Source organism: Bacillus rossius, chromosome 1, assembly GCF_032445375.1.
Source record: "Bacillus rossius redtenbacheri isolate Brsri chromosome 1, Brsri_v3, whole genome shotgun sequence".
In the NCBI taxonomy this organism is placed as follows: domain Eukaryota; kingdom Metazoa; phylum Arthropoda; class Insecta; order Phasmatodea; family Bacillidae; genus Bacillus; species Bacillus rossius.
In genome coordinates, this window is record NC_086330.1 from 102,325,092 (window position 1) to 102,340,298 (window position 15,207).

Below are 15,207 nucleotides of genomic sequence, written 5' to 3' on the forward strand. Positions count from 1 at the left end.
TGTGTACATATAGTTTGTGCTAATGTGAGTAAATTTGCCGTTAATCGCCGAAAGTCAATGTTCTACTAATTTTATAATAATCCAAAGTTTATAAAATTACAGTTCGTTTACGTTGACGGTAAAATTTACGTCAATTTTATTATATAGCGATGATGCAGACCATACCTTAACTATAGATGCTTAATGTCGTTCGTAAAACACTTCGTCACTCACGTGAATTGAATGCGATTCTTCTGCATTCAATTACAGGGCGTCAATTAACATTGCCCAGTATTTTGACGTAATTTCCAGACCAATAACGCCGAAATTAGCATCGCCATGAACAAAATATTCCCAGAGGGAATACACTACCACACGCACTAAATGGCGTCATTTTCCACTCTCTCTCTTCTCTCTTGCCGAAATTAAATTGTTAATTGAAAAGGGCCAATCACGGCCGCGACACGTTAGCGTCCTTTTTAATGAAGCCAATGAAATGTCAATATCAATCAAGCATAGGCTCGTTAAAGCTGTTCCGAACGCCGCGCGATTATTTATTTTAGCAGTTGTCATGACGACACAGCACGAGATACGCGCGCCGCCATGCGTGGAACAAAACAAAACACTGCCGAAAGTATCGGGACGCGGTATTAACCTCGAACGTAAAACAATAATAAACAGTTTCAGTTAGTCTGATAATACCGTAGTATTACATAGTAGATTTAATCTTAATGTTGGTCATTGTTAGCTACTAACAACGAGCATTACTCCTACGGGCTATTAATATGCTTGCCGGAGGGCCCATAGAACTGTGAAGAGGCTCAGCGTGACATGGGGGCCTTACAGAAAAAATAAATTCTTCGTGGCACAGATTCGTTGACGTCTACAATGTGAACTTAGTTTTATCTCTAGAGTTACTTACTGTAGTGGATAGCTTGCTAATGGTGAAAGTTTCCTGAAAAACGTAATTGTATAAACTTCAACATGAGGTCTTTTTGTTGTTGTTGTTACATTGTCGACACTGCTCAGAGTTTCCCTTCAGTTCTAGAAATTTTCTAACTCTCCAAAGCTTTTTAAATTTTAATTCTTATTGAGATAAATAAAAGTTACCATTTTCCATTGGTAGTAATACGTCAAACATATTCAACCATAACATATTCCTAACCCTAGGCTAACGCTCTTTTTTTGGAACACAATTACTTTCTTTTATTTGCCATTTGTTTTATGTATATTGTGGTTTCTACTTTCCGGTAAAGCCGGCAACGTTGTGCGTGCATTTCTGAGCTTCTTTTGGATAGGCGAATTAAATTTGTTAAATAGTTTCATTGTTAGCCCATCACAGGGAACAAAAATGGTTCAGTTGTTACGTGTAGAGATAGAAAATTTTAAGTCATACAGAGATTCAGTCTCTGTAGGACCATTTAAAAATTTCATTAGCATTGTTGGGCCAAATGGCTGTGGTATGTTGTTTATATGGATTTATTTTGTGTTTATTGTTTATGATTTCTTATTTTCAGTTTACATAACTTTTTTTTGCTCATTAGAGAATACCAAACATGTTTTTAGTACATCTATACGAAAGTCCGAAGTTTACTGGTTAGGTGGTTAGGTTGCATTATTAGAATGTGTTATGCCTGAAGTTAATTCGTGATTTGGTGACAGTAGTTTTGTAATTTGAAACATTCCCAGGGATTTAGGATATTGTTTTAACCTTGAACCTTATTACTGTTGAAAGCAGTTTGGGTCTTAACTTTTTTTTCTCAATCTAAGCTGAAGATTTTCTAAACAATGATGTCATAGATGGAAATACACAGCATACAGCAAAACAAATACGTTTTTGGGTGTCTTGTAGTACATAATGAATCATTAATGCATTTTCTGAGGGTTATTTTGTTAAACACTTGGATAATTGAAATCGGGAACACTGGACCAGATTCCATACCTAAACTACCGTAAATGTGTGTTCATTACCTTACCAATGTACCATTGTGCTCCATATTTGATAAAGTTATTTCTTACTTATTTCTCTCTGAATAATTTTGTTTTTAAAGCAGAAAATAAGAGTTCCAGAATAGATTCCATAATTTAATAAAGCTCTCCAAAACACAGTGGCCAATTTAAATCACAGTGCATAGAAAATTAGAATAAGCCACTATTAAACCACAAGAAGTACTACTGCCCATAAACACATTGTTGGGCAGATACCACCTTCCTCTTCAGCAAGCACAAAGAGTCACGCTACTGTTACACCAGCCCCTATCACACCAATATTACTAAGACAGAAGAACTCCTGTCCCATTGTTGTGATGGGTCCAGTGGAACAAAATTCAGTTTTGTAGTGCTAAGTCATAAATAACTGAAATTTGTTTCTAAATATTGTATATTTTTGCCTATGTTGATTATATTTATGTATATACCTAATTATGCATGTTTGTAGGGGTGTGTGTGTGTGTGTCTATATATTTCCATTTATCGTGATGACCGTTAACACAGTGTCCATATTCCGTGCTGCCCGGACGTACACAATACACAAGTCATTCACCACGTTGCCACATATTCACACCCTAGCTACCAACTTAATCTACCTAAATACTCCACTCAAACCAAACATTCTCAATACATAACAGGTTCTCTCCCCTCTTAGAATGTCACAAAAGCAGTTAAGTTTCTTGGTTTCTTGGGGGGGGGGGGGGGGGATGTCGTGTTGAAAATCGTTGAGGGGCAGAATGTTTTTCAGGGAAATCAAATACCCAGAATGGTGTAGAGTCTCCAGAACTTGGAGTCTTTTCTGCCACTGCTTGCTGGTTTGTAGCGATTGTAGACTCGTCCTCACAATGTTCTTCAGGGCAATCAAATCCCCGGAATGGTGAAGGGTCTCCGGAACTTGGAGTCCTTGCTGCCCTTGCTTGCTGGTTTGCCGCGATCGTAGACTCGTCCCTCACTGCCATTGTGTCCCTCTGTGATGGCACGCCGGAAGTCAACTGGGCTCTGGGGTGGTCAAGTCCTAACATGGATGTCACCGTCTTCTGTGACAGTGGTCGGCACCCAGAGTCTCTTGTGAACTCAAATTCACGGTTCCCCTTGTTTTCTGACCCAGTCGATGCCATAGTTGGTCAACGTGATGCCGATGTTCATGACCTTGCTCGTCCTGCACTCTGTATATCAAATGCCCTTCACCTGCAATCACACAGCCTGCTACCCACTGGCTTATGCAAATAGTTACGAAGCCAGACTGCGTCACCAGAAACAAACTGGCGAGCCTGGTAGCTGTTGGTCTGTGGAGCTCGTGCAATGTCCTGATCTTCTCGTGCACTCGGATGCATTTTGGTCAAATTGGTCTCCAGGTGCCGATTCATCAGCATTTCTGCAGGAGTCTTAAGGTTTTCCAAACAAGGGGTTGTGCGTAAGGACAACAACATACGTGCCAAGCGTACTCTCCAATCACCCTGGGCTAGCTTCCTCAGTTTATGCTTCACAGTTTGTACTGTACGTTCAGCCTGTCCATTGCTTAAAGGATGATAGGTGGTGAAAAGACCATCCGGATACCATTTATTTTCATAAATGTTGCTACTTCTTGTGAACTGAAGGATGTCCCACTGTCTGTTACTACCACATCGGGCAAGCCATGGCAACTAAACATGTCCCGTAATTCGTGCACAACTGCAGCAGCCGACATAATGTTTACCCACCTGACCTCTGGTCACTTTGACAATGCATCTACAACAATCAAAAAATCATCCCCTGGAATGATCCAGCAAAGTCAAAATGCAGTCGTGACCATGGCTTCTCTGGGACTGGCCATGATACCATCTTCAACTTGGGGGGATTGTTGTGACAATTTTGACAAGTAACACATTCCCTTACTACTTCCTCAATTCTTGCATCTAGCTTGGGCCACCATAATAGCTTCTGGTAACTGCTTTCATGTGAACCATACCATCATGGTTTGTGTGGAGCATCTTTATCATCACTGATCGTAAGGTGGTTGGAATAATTATCCTAGATACCCATAACAAACAGTTTTTGTGCACAGACAGCTCATCTTGCCTTGCATAATAAGGTTGCAAGTCCCCATCTTTAATGCCAGATGGCCATCCATTCTGTACGTATTTCATCACCTGAACTAACACAGAATCTTGGTAATGGCTTCTTCCTGTGTAAATTCTATTTATCTCTTCACCCCGATGCTCAATCGTAGCACTTCTCAAGTCTACCATGTTTTTACCAGACTCCTCTGCCGCCATTCCAATTTCCACCTCATCTTTAAACGTGAGCTTGTAGAGAGAAAGATAGTGAGAGAGAGAGAGAGAGAGAGAGAGAGAGAGAGAGAGAGAGAGAGAGAGAGAGAGAGAGAGAGAGAGAGAGAGAGAGACATACACATGCACAAGAGCATATGCAAAGTTTTTTTTTGCTGTTGGCTACATTTTTTTTTGCTGTTGCTTTCGGATTATTTCCTTTTGTTGATAGGAATGACAGATTTTTTTTTTAGGATTTTGAGCATGGGGGTGGGTAGGAGATATCCCTCCCTCTCCCCTCTTGAGTACACCCCTCCACACACAAATATGTTCGAGACTATGGTTTTTGAGTGGTCAGGTAAAAACCCCTCATATGAAGGCTTGGTTCCCTGCATGGTCAAACTCATATTTTTCACTTATGTTGCAGATGATGTGGCTGGTGGGTTTTTTCTGGGTACTTCCATTTCCCCCCACCCATTTATTTCTTCAGTGCTCCATTCTCATCTCCTCATATTTCATCAGTGTCCTCACAAAACATTTAGACCTAATTCTTTTGTATTCTGTGACTGTTATAGGTATGTAATTATTGTCTTCTTTTACAGGGAAGTCAAACTTGATGGATGCAATCAGTTTTGTGCTTTGTGCCAAAACTACCAGTTTGAGAGTGCGAAGGCTTTGCGACTTGATTTATGGGGGTGAAGGTTCAGATCTGGAGAGGTAAGTTTAGTATAAATTTAAAAAAATTTAGCCTTTGTATGTAAAGAAAAATTTCCATTAATTTGGCACTATATAGTATTGACTTTTAATGGCTAACACCTTATTTACACTGATGTCTATTTTATAACTTACTTTATTGCCTGCTCCCTTACATTTTGACTTTGCAAGGCTTACAGCTGTGTTTAACATATTAATATTACTACAGTTCCTAGGTTAATAGGCTAAGTTTCAAGATGAGGCCAAACTTATAGTTTGCATGCAGTCTTATCATAATATCTTAACCAAATTTCTTTCTTGTTAATTAGGTATGTGGCAGATGGTTTTCTTTTATATTTTTTCTAGTTATAACACTGTAAAATACTAGATGTTATTTGTTTTATTGGTTTAATTTTTATATTTAAAGAGTACCTAATATTTCCAGATAATTTCTAATTAACTTTGTTTTAAATTTACAGTTTTTTTTTTGTTTATTAAAGTTTTAAGCTCTATCTACATGCTTACTCAGTTTTAAAGGGACAAAAAAATTATTAACCACCCAAAATTTCAATGTTAAATTTCTGGTTGCAAAGATTATTTAAAAATGTCTTAGTACATAGGGTTAAAGTTATCTAATGCTTAATATTATAACATAAACATGATTATGTAAATCAGCAACTTCTTTTAAAACATAAGTACTTAAATGTTCCATTATAAGTTAATTCTTTGTTCACTTTAATATATCACTGGAATATGCCTTGTTTCAGTGGGATCAAATATGGTGAAAGCATGTGTTGTGTTTTCATGCAACTCGAAGATTACCTTTATATAATTTGGTCTAATATGGTTTTTACATTTTAAATTTATAATTATTCAGCCAACAGAGACACAAATAGTGCAAATGTAACTATAGATATAATTTGCACTTTACAGTAGTACAATGTGATAATTTGAGCTTTTCAGTGGCTGGATTTGGTTTTTAAATAAGCAAAAAAAAAGCAATTTTTAGTTTTTAACGGTTTTAGTAATTCTCTTCCATGAAAAATCACGGTTAGCAGACACCCCAAACAACAGGGTTAATTCAAGCTCTTATCACATTCTGCCCAAGAAAAAAGCTTTGGTATCTTCAAAGATTATAAATTTTTTCAAAGGTGAAGGAAGTCAAAGGAAATTATTCCTTGATTCAACTTCGACTTAAAAAAAAAAAATAATGCATAAAGAAACATTTAATCTGTTGAAAAATTTTATTTTGAGTTGAACTTTTCTTTAAATTCTGTAGTGTTTTTTTGTTGGTTTGTTAATGAGCTCTGTTTAATATCTGTGTTTCATTATTTTGATGCGCATATCTGTTTTGTTTTGTATGTCAAGTGGTTCCGTGAGTGGAGTGTTTACTGGCGAAGACTTCCAGGTGAGGAAGTTTACGCGCACGGTGAAGAGGGAGTCTGCAAACTACAAGATAGATGATAAGGTAAGGTACCAGCCAGTGTATTTGTGAGACAGCTTCTTCAATCAAGCGATAGTCATGTCAACTATGTCATTTGCAGCTGTTCCCAGGGTACAGTTTTGCAAGGTCAGCTGCCTTTGTTCCTCTGTCCGGCCACCATTTTTCTGCTTTCACTTTGTTCTCAGTTTCTACCCTTTTTCTACGCTCACTTTCAAGCATGCAATTCTGTTAGCAATGCAAATTGAGTCATACAAAGTTGTAAGTTTTTATTTGCAAAATTATTTGTCTAACTACTGTATCTGTTTGTTTTTTTCAGACAGTGTCGTATAAAGAGTATTTGGATGAACTGAAGAATATTGGGATTGATAGTAAAAGGCAGAATTTTCTTGTTTTTCAAGGAAACATAAACTCAGTAGCTTTGAAGACGCCAAAAGAGCTGACAGTGTTGCTTGAAGAGTTGTCTGGGTAAGCTTACATATGTTCCTAATGCCGACTCAACAAACACAGTGACGACAATTACAACACGAGCAATAATGTTTACATTTCATAATCATTTCTTGCTTCAAGCAAGATGGACATTTACACATGAGAAAGTGCTGCCATCTCCATATCTTTACCGCAAGGAGGAGGCCTTGGTGTCTAAGTAATCAAATCATTCGTCTACTGTTAAGGCAACCTGAATTAGAGGTTTAGTTTTATGGCTTAGCCAAACCTGAATTTTTGCAAGTGGAAAACACAATGAAGCAGTTGGTTTCCTCTGGATGTTCTCATTTCCTCCAACAATGCTCCGTCATTGTTCTGTCTCACAGTTACTTCGCTCAACTCTGATGCAGATGTGGACGAAATGTTAACCATACTACATTAATTAAATAATTTATTCATTTTTTAATTAATGCATCCATAGGACAAACATGTATAACCCAGAGAAAACTTCTGGCCACTGGCAACATCTGCATTGTTTCCCACTATGTAGCATAAATTTATGAAATATTTCTGCAAACAGTTTTGTTAAAAGCTCAAGTGCTAATCTGAAGGCCACCAGTACCGCAAAATTAATATATGCTGCTTCATACTTAAGTATATAAATTTAAGCAAATGTTTGGACCATAGTTGTATGTTTAGAATAGAACAAATAAAAAAACTACTCGTTTCTTTGTTTTACTTATTTTTAGGTCCTATGAATACAAGGAACAGTACGAACAGTTATCTGACGCAGTTGCGGCCGTGAAGAATGCCATGTTGATAGCAATAAACGAGAAGAAAGTCATTATGAGACAGTACAAGGCTGTTGAGAAGCAAGTGGCTGAGATAAACACATTCAAAAAGATGGGAAAGGAGCTGGTAAGATATATTGAGGATAAATTGTGTTATATAGGAAATGTGGAGTAGTTAGGTTGGTAGGCCTGCAGTGTAAATAGAGGACAGTGTGTAATGATGGCGGTCAGCGGGTCGGTCGTTGGTTCATGGTGATTGTATACGGGAGTGAGGAACTTCAATCTAAATATGTGTTGAGGGACATAACAAATAGAAAACCAAAATGAAGGTGATGTGAAATCTTTGCCACAGAAGTGCCAGAGGCAGGGAAGCATTGTGTGAGGAAAGATAATATGTAGTTGAGAAAAGACAAAAAATGAAAAAAAAAAAAAAAAAAAAATCAGACTAAAAAATGATGCAGTTTTCAAACTGAAAACTTATGGGTTTTTTTACTTTAATTTTTGATCTCACAAGTTAGGTTAATTATTTCATTTTATGTTATAACTTTACTCTATTTCATTTTATGTTATAACTTTACTCATGTAAATTAAGCATGATAGCTCTTTTGGATTTATTGTTTGGTTACAGATTTTGGCAAATGGTTCATGCTAAGTGTTATTTGTGATCTGTAAACTGTCATGCAAGTGATCACAATAATTATTGACACTTGCTAGATAAAACTTAGTAATATGTGGAGTAAAAATTTGTGACCAAAATACAAATGCAAAATAGCAATCCTAGTAAATTTAGAGGACTAGTCCTTAAATAATGGTAATTGAAAGAATATGAAACTACTGACATGCAGTGGCGTAGCCAGGATTTGTGTATGGGGGGTGTTAAGAAGCATCCTCCCCCCCCCCCCCCTCCTCTATTAAAACGGGGGGTCCGGGGGTCCTCCCCCGGGAAAATTTGGATTTGAGGGTGTAAAATAGTGCTATTTTAGCAGTTTTCGGTACTTAAATTTAAATATTGTAATGGTAAAAATTTTATTAATTTTTAATATGAAATTTGTTTGAGTGATGAATAAGAAATTTAATTAAAGATTTGGAGCTAAGGGGGGGGGGGTTGAACCCCTAAAACCCCCCCCTGGCTAGCCCCTGCTGACATGGAAAGCGACATTGAACCTTAGAAGATTTATCTTATGTAACAACTAGATGTGGTACCTGGCTTTGAATGTGTAGGTAAAAATATTTAAACAAAGACTTTTTTCTTCTAAAAATCAATATAGAATAATTGATGTCTAAATAAATTTCAAGAATTATATATATATTTTTTTTTCCATATGCTGTTAGCACTTCACCCGCTGTTCTACATAATGTCCTTGTGTCCTACCACTCCTGAACTGGATTTCAACACACACGACCGAATGACCTCACGAGCACCATCTTGCTGACGCCAACAGCAGGCCTACCACCATCTCCATTCCACACGTCCTACACGACACTTATCCCCTTAAGATCATCCACATGTCGTGCAGCCTGCTGGGTACCTTCCTTGCCCTGCTCGAACTCCGAGTCGGCTGTGTATGTACCAGATCCAAACACAGTCCCTCCTGTTGCACTCACCCCTGGTCGTGAGGGTGCTCAAACCCTCTGAAAGGAAGATTGCCGTGAACTGGCGTTGGTGCTCCCACTGGTGATAGCCCGGCCAGCTGCTGGTGCGTACCCTTCTGCTCCGGGTTCTCTGCCGGTTAGGAGTTCTGCCGGTATCTTGTGCGAGTCACCCAGTGGCATTGCATGCAATGCCAACAACATTCGTGCAACTCGTGTGTGCCAATCGCCTCCTCCCATTTTCCGTAGTTTATTCTTCACCGTCTGTACCATGCGCTTTGCTTGACCATATGTGGCTGGGTGGAATGGAGGTGTTCGTTGCAGTGCCACTCCATTCTTCTGCAGAAATTCTTCCATCTCCCATTGTCTTGAGACCAGGTACTGAGGAACCCCATGGCAACTGAAGATCTCTTGCAACACCTGGATAACTGCACCCGACAACATGCAATGCATCCACCTCACCTCCGGCCATTTGGAATGTGCATCCACTACAACGAGGAAGACCTTTCCCTGGAAAGGACCCAGGAAGTCCATATGTAGCCTAATCCATGGTTCCTTCTCTATTGCCCATTTTACCTCCTTCAATTTGGGTGGGTTGGCTCTCTGCTGCTGGCATTGCCCTACCATCTGCTCTGTCCATTCCTGGCCACCACATATAGCTTCAGGTGATCATCTTAGATTATACGATACCATCATGTGCGACATGGAGAACCATCAACAGTTCCCTGCGGCGCGTCTCTGGAATGATCACCCTATTGCCCTACAGGTGGCAGCCTTTGTGCAAGGATAACTCCTCTCGCCTATTCCAGTATGGCCGTAACTCCTCGCATCTCACATGTCTCCCCTGCCATCCTTGCCTTTTGAGCTGCTTGACTTGACAAAGGATGGGGTCCGTGGTCGTCAGCAGAGCCAGTGTCTGTGCATCGATTGGCGGCTCTGGCATGGCCTTGAACACTTTTGGTATATGCACGTTTCCTGTGGCCATAGGCAAACAGCTGAGGGCATATGCATGAGGTATATTGGTACCAGGCATGTAAATGATCTCAGAAACTCAAACATAGAGAGCCATAGACTCCACTGCAAAAGACGTGGTGATAGTATGTCAGGGGTTTGCCACTTGGGGTCCAGCAGTCGCAGCAGCGGCTTGTGATCGCTCTCAGTTGTGAAATGAAGGGCGGTTACATATTGCCGTAATTTGGTAACCCCAAACATCACGACCAGTGTCTCCTTATCAAGATGAGAATAGTTCTCTCATGACGTTGCAGTGTGTGCGATCCGAAAGCCACAGGCGCTTCTTTTCCATCGTCTGTGACGTGTGCTAACACTGCACCTACTCCATAGTTCGATGCATCGCATGTAAGTGTGAGATGCTTATTCAAGTAATGAGTCAGCACTTGTTCAGATTGCAACAGGTTCTTCGTTTGTTGCCTCTGTATGCTCCGGCTTTGAAACCCACTTTTCCCCCATGTCCAAGAGGTGATGTAAGGGCTAAGGACCGTGTTCTTATTAGGCAGGAATCATTCATAAAAATTCAAAATACCAAATAATGCCTACAGTTCCTTCTTGCTTGCGGGTATCAGCACCTCTCTGATGGCTTCCACTTTCGCATCTGTAGAATGCACTCCCGCGCTATCAATTTGGTGCCCCAAGAATTTAACAGACTCTGCAGCAAATACACACTTTGCCCTCTTGAGTCGCAACCTTGCTTTATCTATCCTAGCCAAAAACTCCTATAGACTGTCCCAGTGTTTTTGCATGTCTTTCCCCGTGACCAAAATGTCATCCAACATGACCACCACACCTGGAATCCTTGCTATCAATGGTTTCCATAAGCCACTGAAAGATAGCCGGGCACCCGCTTGTCCCAAAAGGTAGGCGCCTGACCTGAAACAACTCTTTCATTGTATTCACAGTTAACATTGCTGCTGTCACGTCATCCATCGCTACCTGCAGGTAGGCATCTGCTAAATCCAGCTTTGTAAATAAAAACTGCCCCTCCTGCCAAGCTAGCAAAAGCTTCATTAGTTGTTGGTAATGGATAGATGTTGGCTTTGCATAGTTTGTTGACTGTCATTTTGTAGTCATCACAGAGCCTGACTTTCCCATTTGCCTTATGATTGGGCATAATAGGCATCGCTCAAGCTGAGAATTTCCCGGCTCATACACTTCTTGATCGACCAGTCTGTCAATCTCTGCACTCACCAAGTCCCGCAAAGTGAATGGTACTCCCGTACTCTTCAGGAAAACTGGTGTGGCTCCAGGTTCCAGCTCCATCGTCACTGGGGGCCCTACGTATTTTCCCAATTCCACACTGTCAAACACCCGTGCATGGTGCTGCACTGCATGTAGTATTTCTTTGTGTACTAGTTGGAAAATGCCTTCCACTTTGATTCCAAATGGTTCTAACCATTTCCTAGTCATCGCAAGTCTGCCATGGATTCCACCACAGATTCTCCTTTGTGCTGATTCCTGTTATCGAATTTGAATGATTCCACTATCTCACTTGGTTTGGGTTTGCAGTGTTGTGTGAATACCACCAAAATGTCGGGAAATGCCACCTTGGATGTGGGTTTCGGGGCCACTAATTAGATCATGAGGATATAAAGCTCTGCTTCACAAATGATAGAAAATATTGCCCTTTTTTTCATTATTGTCTGTAATTTTTTTTTGTTTGTAACATGAAATAGGCCCTGGCACTGGAAGAGTTACAGGTTGATAAAGAGGAATAGGGGTAGTTTTTTTTGTTCAAAATCAGATATGTAATTTTCTTGTTAGTTTTGAACATCAAGTGTGCATAATTGCAACGAGAAGTACCAAAATTCTGCTTTAAGGGGTGGTTTTTTCAAAATATAGACTGTGACCTTCCTCTTGTTTTGAAGGTCAAGTGCCTGCCATAACTCAGACTGTGTAAGTAGTTTTTTTAAGATGGTATTTTAGTGCAGTCATTAAATGGCATATGCAAGGTTCTGTTTGAAATAAATTAAGCTGAGAGAGAACTAGGCCAGTTGTGGGGATGGCTGAGACTGTATTTCATTTATTTATCTCACAATATTGTAAAAGAGGTAATTTATTAAAAAAAAAAGTCAGGGAAATTAGAAATTTTGGTTGGGAAAAAGTCATGGAAATAATATTACAGATGTGTGGACAGCCAGTATAAATACAAACCACAGACACTTTATATACACTCACACACAAACACACACACACACACACTAATTCTCACACACATACGCACACATACGCACATGCACCCTGACTGGATTACATGAACTACAATGTGAAGATGCTTGATGGGAAGTTATTTCTTGGATGGTTGTTTGTGGAAATGAGCAGACGAGCAAGAGAGGACTGCACGTGTGTACAGGCGGGGAAGCGGTTGGAACTGCAGCTGTTCCAGCTGTACTACTGCGAGCAGGCGATCGGCTCCCTGGGCGCGGAGCGGGAGGAGTGCACGACGGAGCTGGGCGCCCTGGAGGAGCGCTCCAAGGCCAGCGAGGAGAGGCTCAAGGCCTTGAGGAAGGAGGCAGGCGTGGCGGGCCGGGAGCTTGCACGCATTGAGCAGGAAGCTCGCGAGATGGTGAGGCCACGGGATGTCATCCTTCTGGAAAGTCTGGGAAAAGTCAGGGAATTCACTTGACATTCTGGAAAATTCATGGAAATTTCCCAGGGAATTTGAAGGGATAATGACATGAATCAGTCTGCCATCACCCATACTGTGAAAGCATTTTTTTTTTCATTTTGTCTTCAGTGCATGGTTAATTTTGTTTAAAATTAAGTATGATTGTAATCATGTGAAAGTCTGCATAACGTGTATTAATTGTGTGTTACTTTGTAAGATGTTTCGTAACCCTGAGTTGAGGTTTTATTTTAGGAGATTCAAAATAAATGTTTGTTTAATGGATATGGTGGAGAAAGCGGGATTTTAATTTTTTTCTTTCAGAAAACAGCAAAAGAAAAAAATAGCCTGGGAAATTTGAAATTTTTGCCAGGGAAAAGCCAGGGAAATTTTATTACAGATTTAAGTGTACATCCTGGTAAAGGGTTTAGAAACTACTGCTTTGCAGAATTTACCTTTCCAAACTACGTACCTATTTTATTCAGTATAGTCTTTCATCTGACGTTTTTTGACTTGGCCCATCTGTAATCCGGTAGTGATCAAGATGCATACATTAAAATATTTTGCATGGATTATGGTGTTTTAGTGGGTTACGCATCACGTTTTCACAATATTACAACTGTGTACAGTCATAGCAGGTTATTAAATCTTTTTTAAAATTTGTCATTGCACTGTAACTTAAATAAAATAATATATAGAATGTGTGCGTCTTAAATCTTTCGTTCGTAATTCCTCAGGGCTACTCTCGGTCGGGGGGACTGTTTAAATAATTGTATGAGTGACCACTATGGTTCTTTTTACGCTAATTACCTAATTGTAGAGTGTGACCACGTGGTCAGGTCGCGCCATGGGAACCGATTCGTGCCGCAGGCGTTGTGTGATATAGTCATAGGTGTAGGCGAAGTAGCAACGATTTTATTTGTATTTGTTTATTTCAACATCCTGAGTGTAACGGCGTGTGGGACGCTGTAAGAGCCCACTGCGTAGGTGAAGAGAGTACCCGACGCTCAGAGCGGACCAGTGGCGAATACTAGGATTGGCTTTAGGGGGGTTAAAATCACGCCTCACATGGGTGATGTCACGGCCCTGAAAAAGAGTCTCTCCCGGGTCTGTGCCCCTTGCACGGTGACGCCCACAAATTAATCTCAGTACATGTATCAATGCGAACCCCCACTTAACATAAGGACAGTTAGGCCGCGTCCATGTCATGGTTTTGCATTTTACTGTTCAAGTAAATTACTACTGGTTGTGTATTTATAACATTTTTGTCACACTTGTTTTTATTTTGTGTTTTCAAAAGAGCATTATATTGTATACAGGAAATTTTATGTAGTCAGCCAAGTATATTTTCAGAAGTTGGTGTGAGTAAATTTGAACTAATCAGTAATTAGGTATATTTTCTTATGAAACTGTGTATTGAAGCATGCAAATGTGGATTGCAGATGTTTCCAAAAATGTGTTGTTTAGAGTATGCCAGGAAACACTCTACATACTACTCTGCTGTTTAAAATGAGGTGCTTTGGTAGTGATGTATCTCAATATTTTCAACGGTGCAAATTTTTTTTTGCTGGTGGTGTCATTTTTTTATGGTTCTAACCTTTGTCTCATGTGGGTTCCATGTCATTAGGGTATTGTGAGTATTAAAAAAAAAAATTATATTTATAAATAATTTTATACTTGATTCAATATTTGATATCTAATAATTTTTTTTTAAAAAATATTTGTTACTGATAGATTTAGTGAGTGGGACTCATTTGAAAAAAAATGTGTGAAACTGAGAAGGTATATTTTTTTTGGGAAATTTCAATTTTTCTGCTTCATAGTACAAATATAATATTTAGGGCTGATCGGTTGACCGAATTTTCGGTTCGGTTCGGTCATTTTAGTAAAAACCGAAGCCGAACCGAATTCCCAGAAAAAACCGATGATTCGGTTTTTATTAGGGCATTAAAAACTAACTTCAAGTATCTACCAAATAATGTATTTAACATTCATATTGGATAAAAAACGTACCGCTTGCATAATACATCAAAACACATTTAAGACGCATGCTAAGTTTTTCACTATAAAACGTTTAAATCATCTATTCTCTTAATGTTCGCCATTTTAACCATGGGATAGTAAAGTCTAAGCGTTTCTTACAGTTCACTATTTCCTATGTTTAACGTCGGAAGTTTCTGTCGGAATACTACTATTTTCTCTTAAATATATGGTTTTTTCTTATTTAAAGGATATATCACTTCCGTTACTAAAATAATATTTATTTAATTCCGGTTCGTAAGCTAAAACGGTAGAAGTTTCGTAGCATTGCTTAGTTCCGTCCGTATTCTGCAGGGCGCTCACGACGCATGGCGTCACTCAGTTCTATTATCACATCACAGAATGCGCTATACGTGCGCTAGGATCGATTAGTTGCCTTCCAAGTTCCGTTCCAAA

The 15,207-nt window shown here is 39.5% G+C and overlaps 1 protein-coding gene across 3 annotated transcripts in view; it reads left to right on the top strand.

Moving 5' to 3' along the window:
• Positions 1-238: 238 nt before the first annotated feature.
• LOC134540903 (structural maintenance of chromosomes protein 1A-like) overlaps positions 239-15,207 on the top strand; it is a 151,457-nt gene continuing 136,488 nt past the window's right edge. The window contains exons 1-6 of one of the 3 annotated variants that reach the window (XM_063383972.1): positions 239-665; positions 4,817-4,931; positions 6,276-6,375; positions 6,668-6,816; positions 7,524-7,692; positions 12,520-12,732. In XM_063383972.1, coding sequence (XP_063240042.1) covers positions 476-665; positions 4,817-4,931; positions 6,276-6,375; positions 6,668-6,816; positions 7,524-7,692; positions 12,520-12,732 — 936 coding nt within the window. In that variant the 5' untranslated portion in view covers positions 239-475. The other 2 variants (XM_063383989.1, XM_063383981.1) reach the window with 2 other exon arrangements.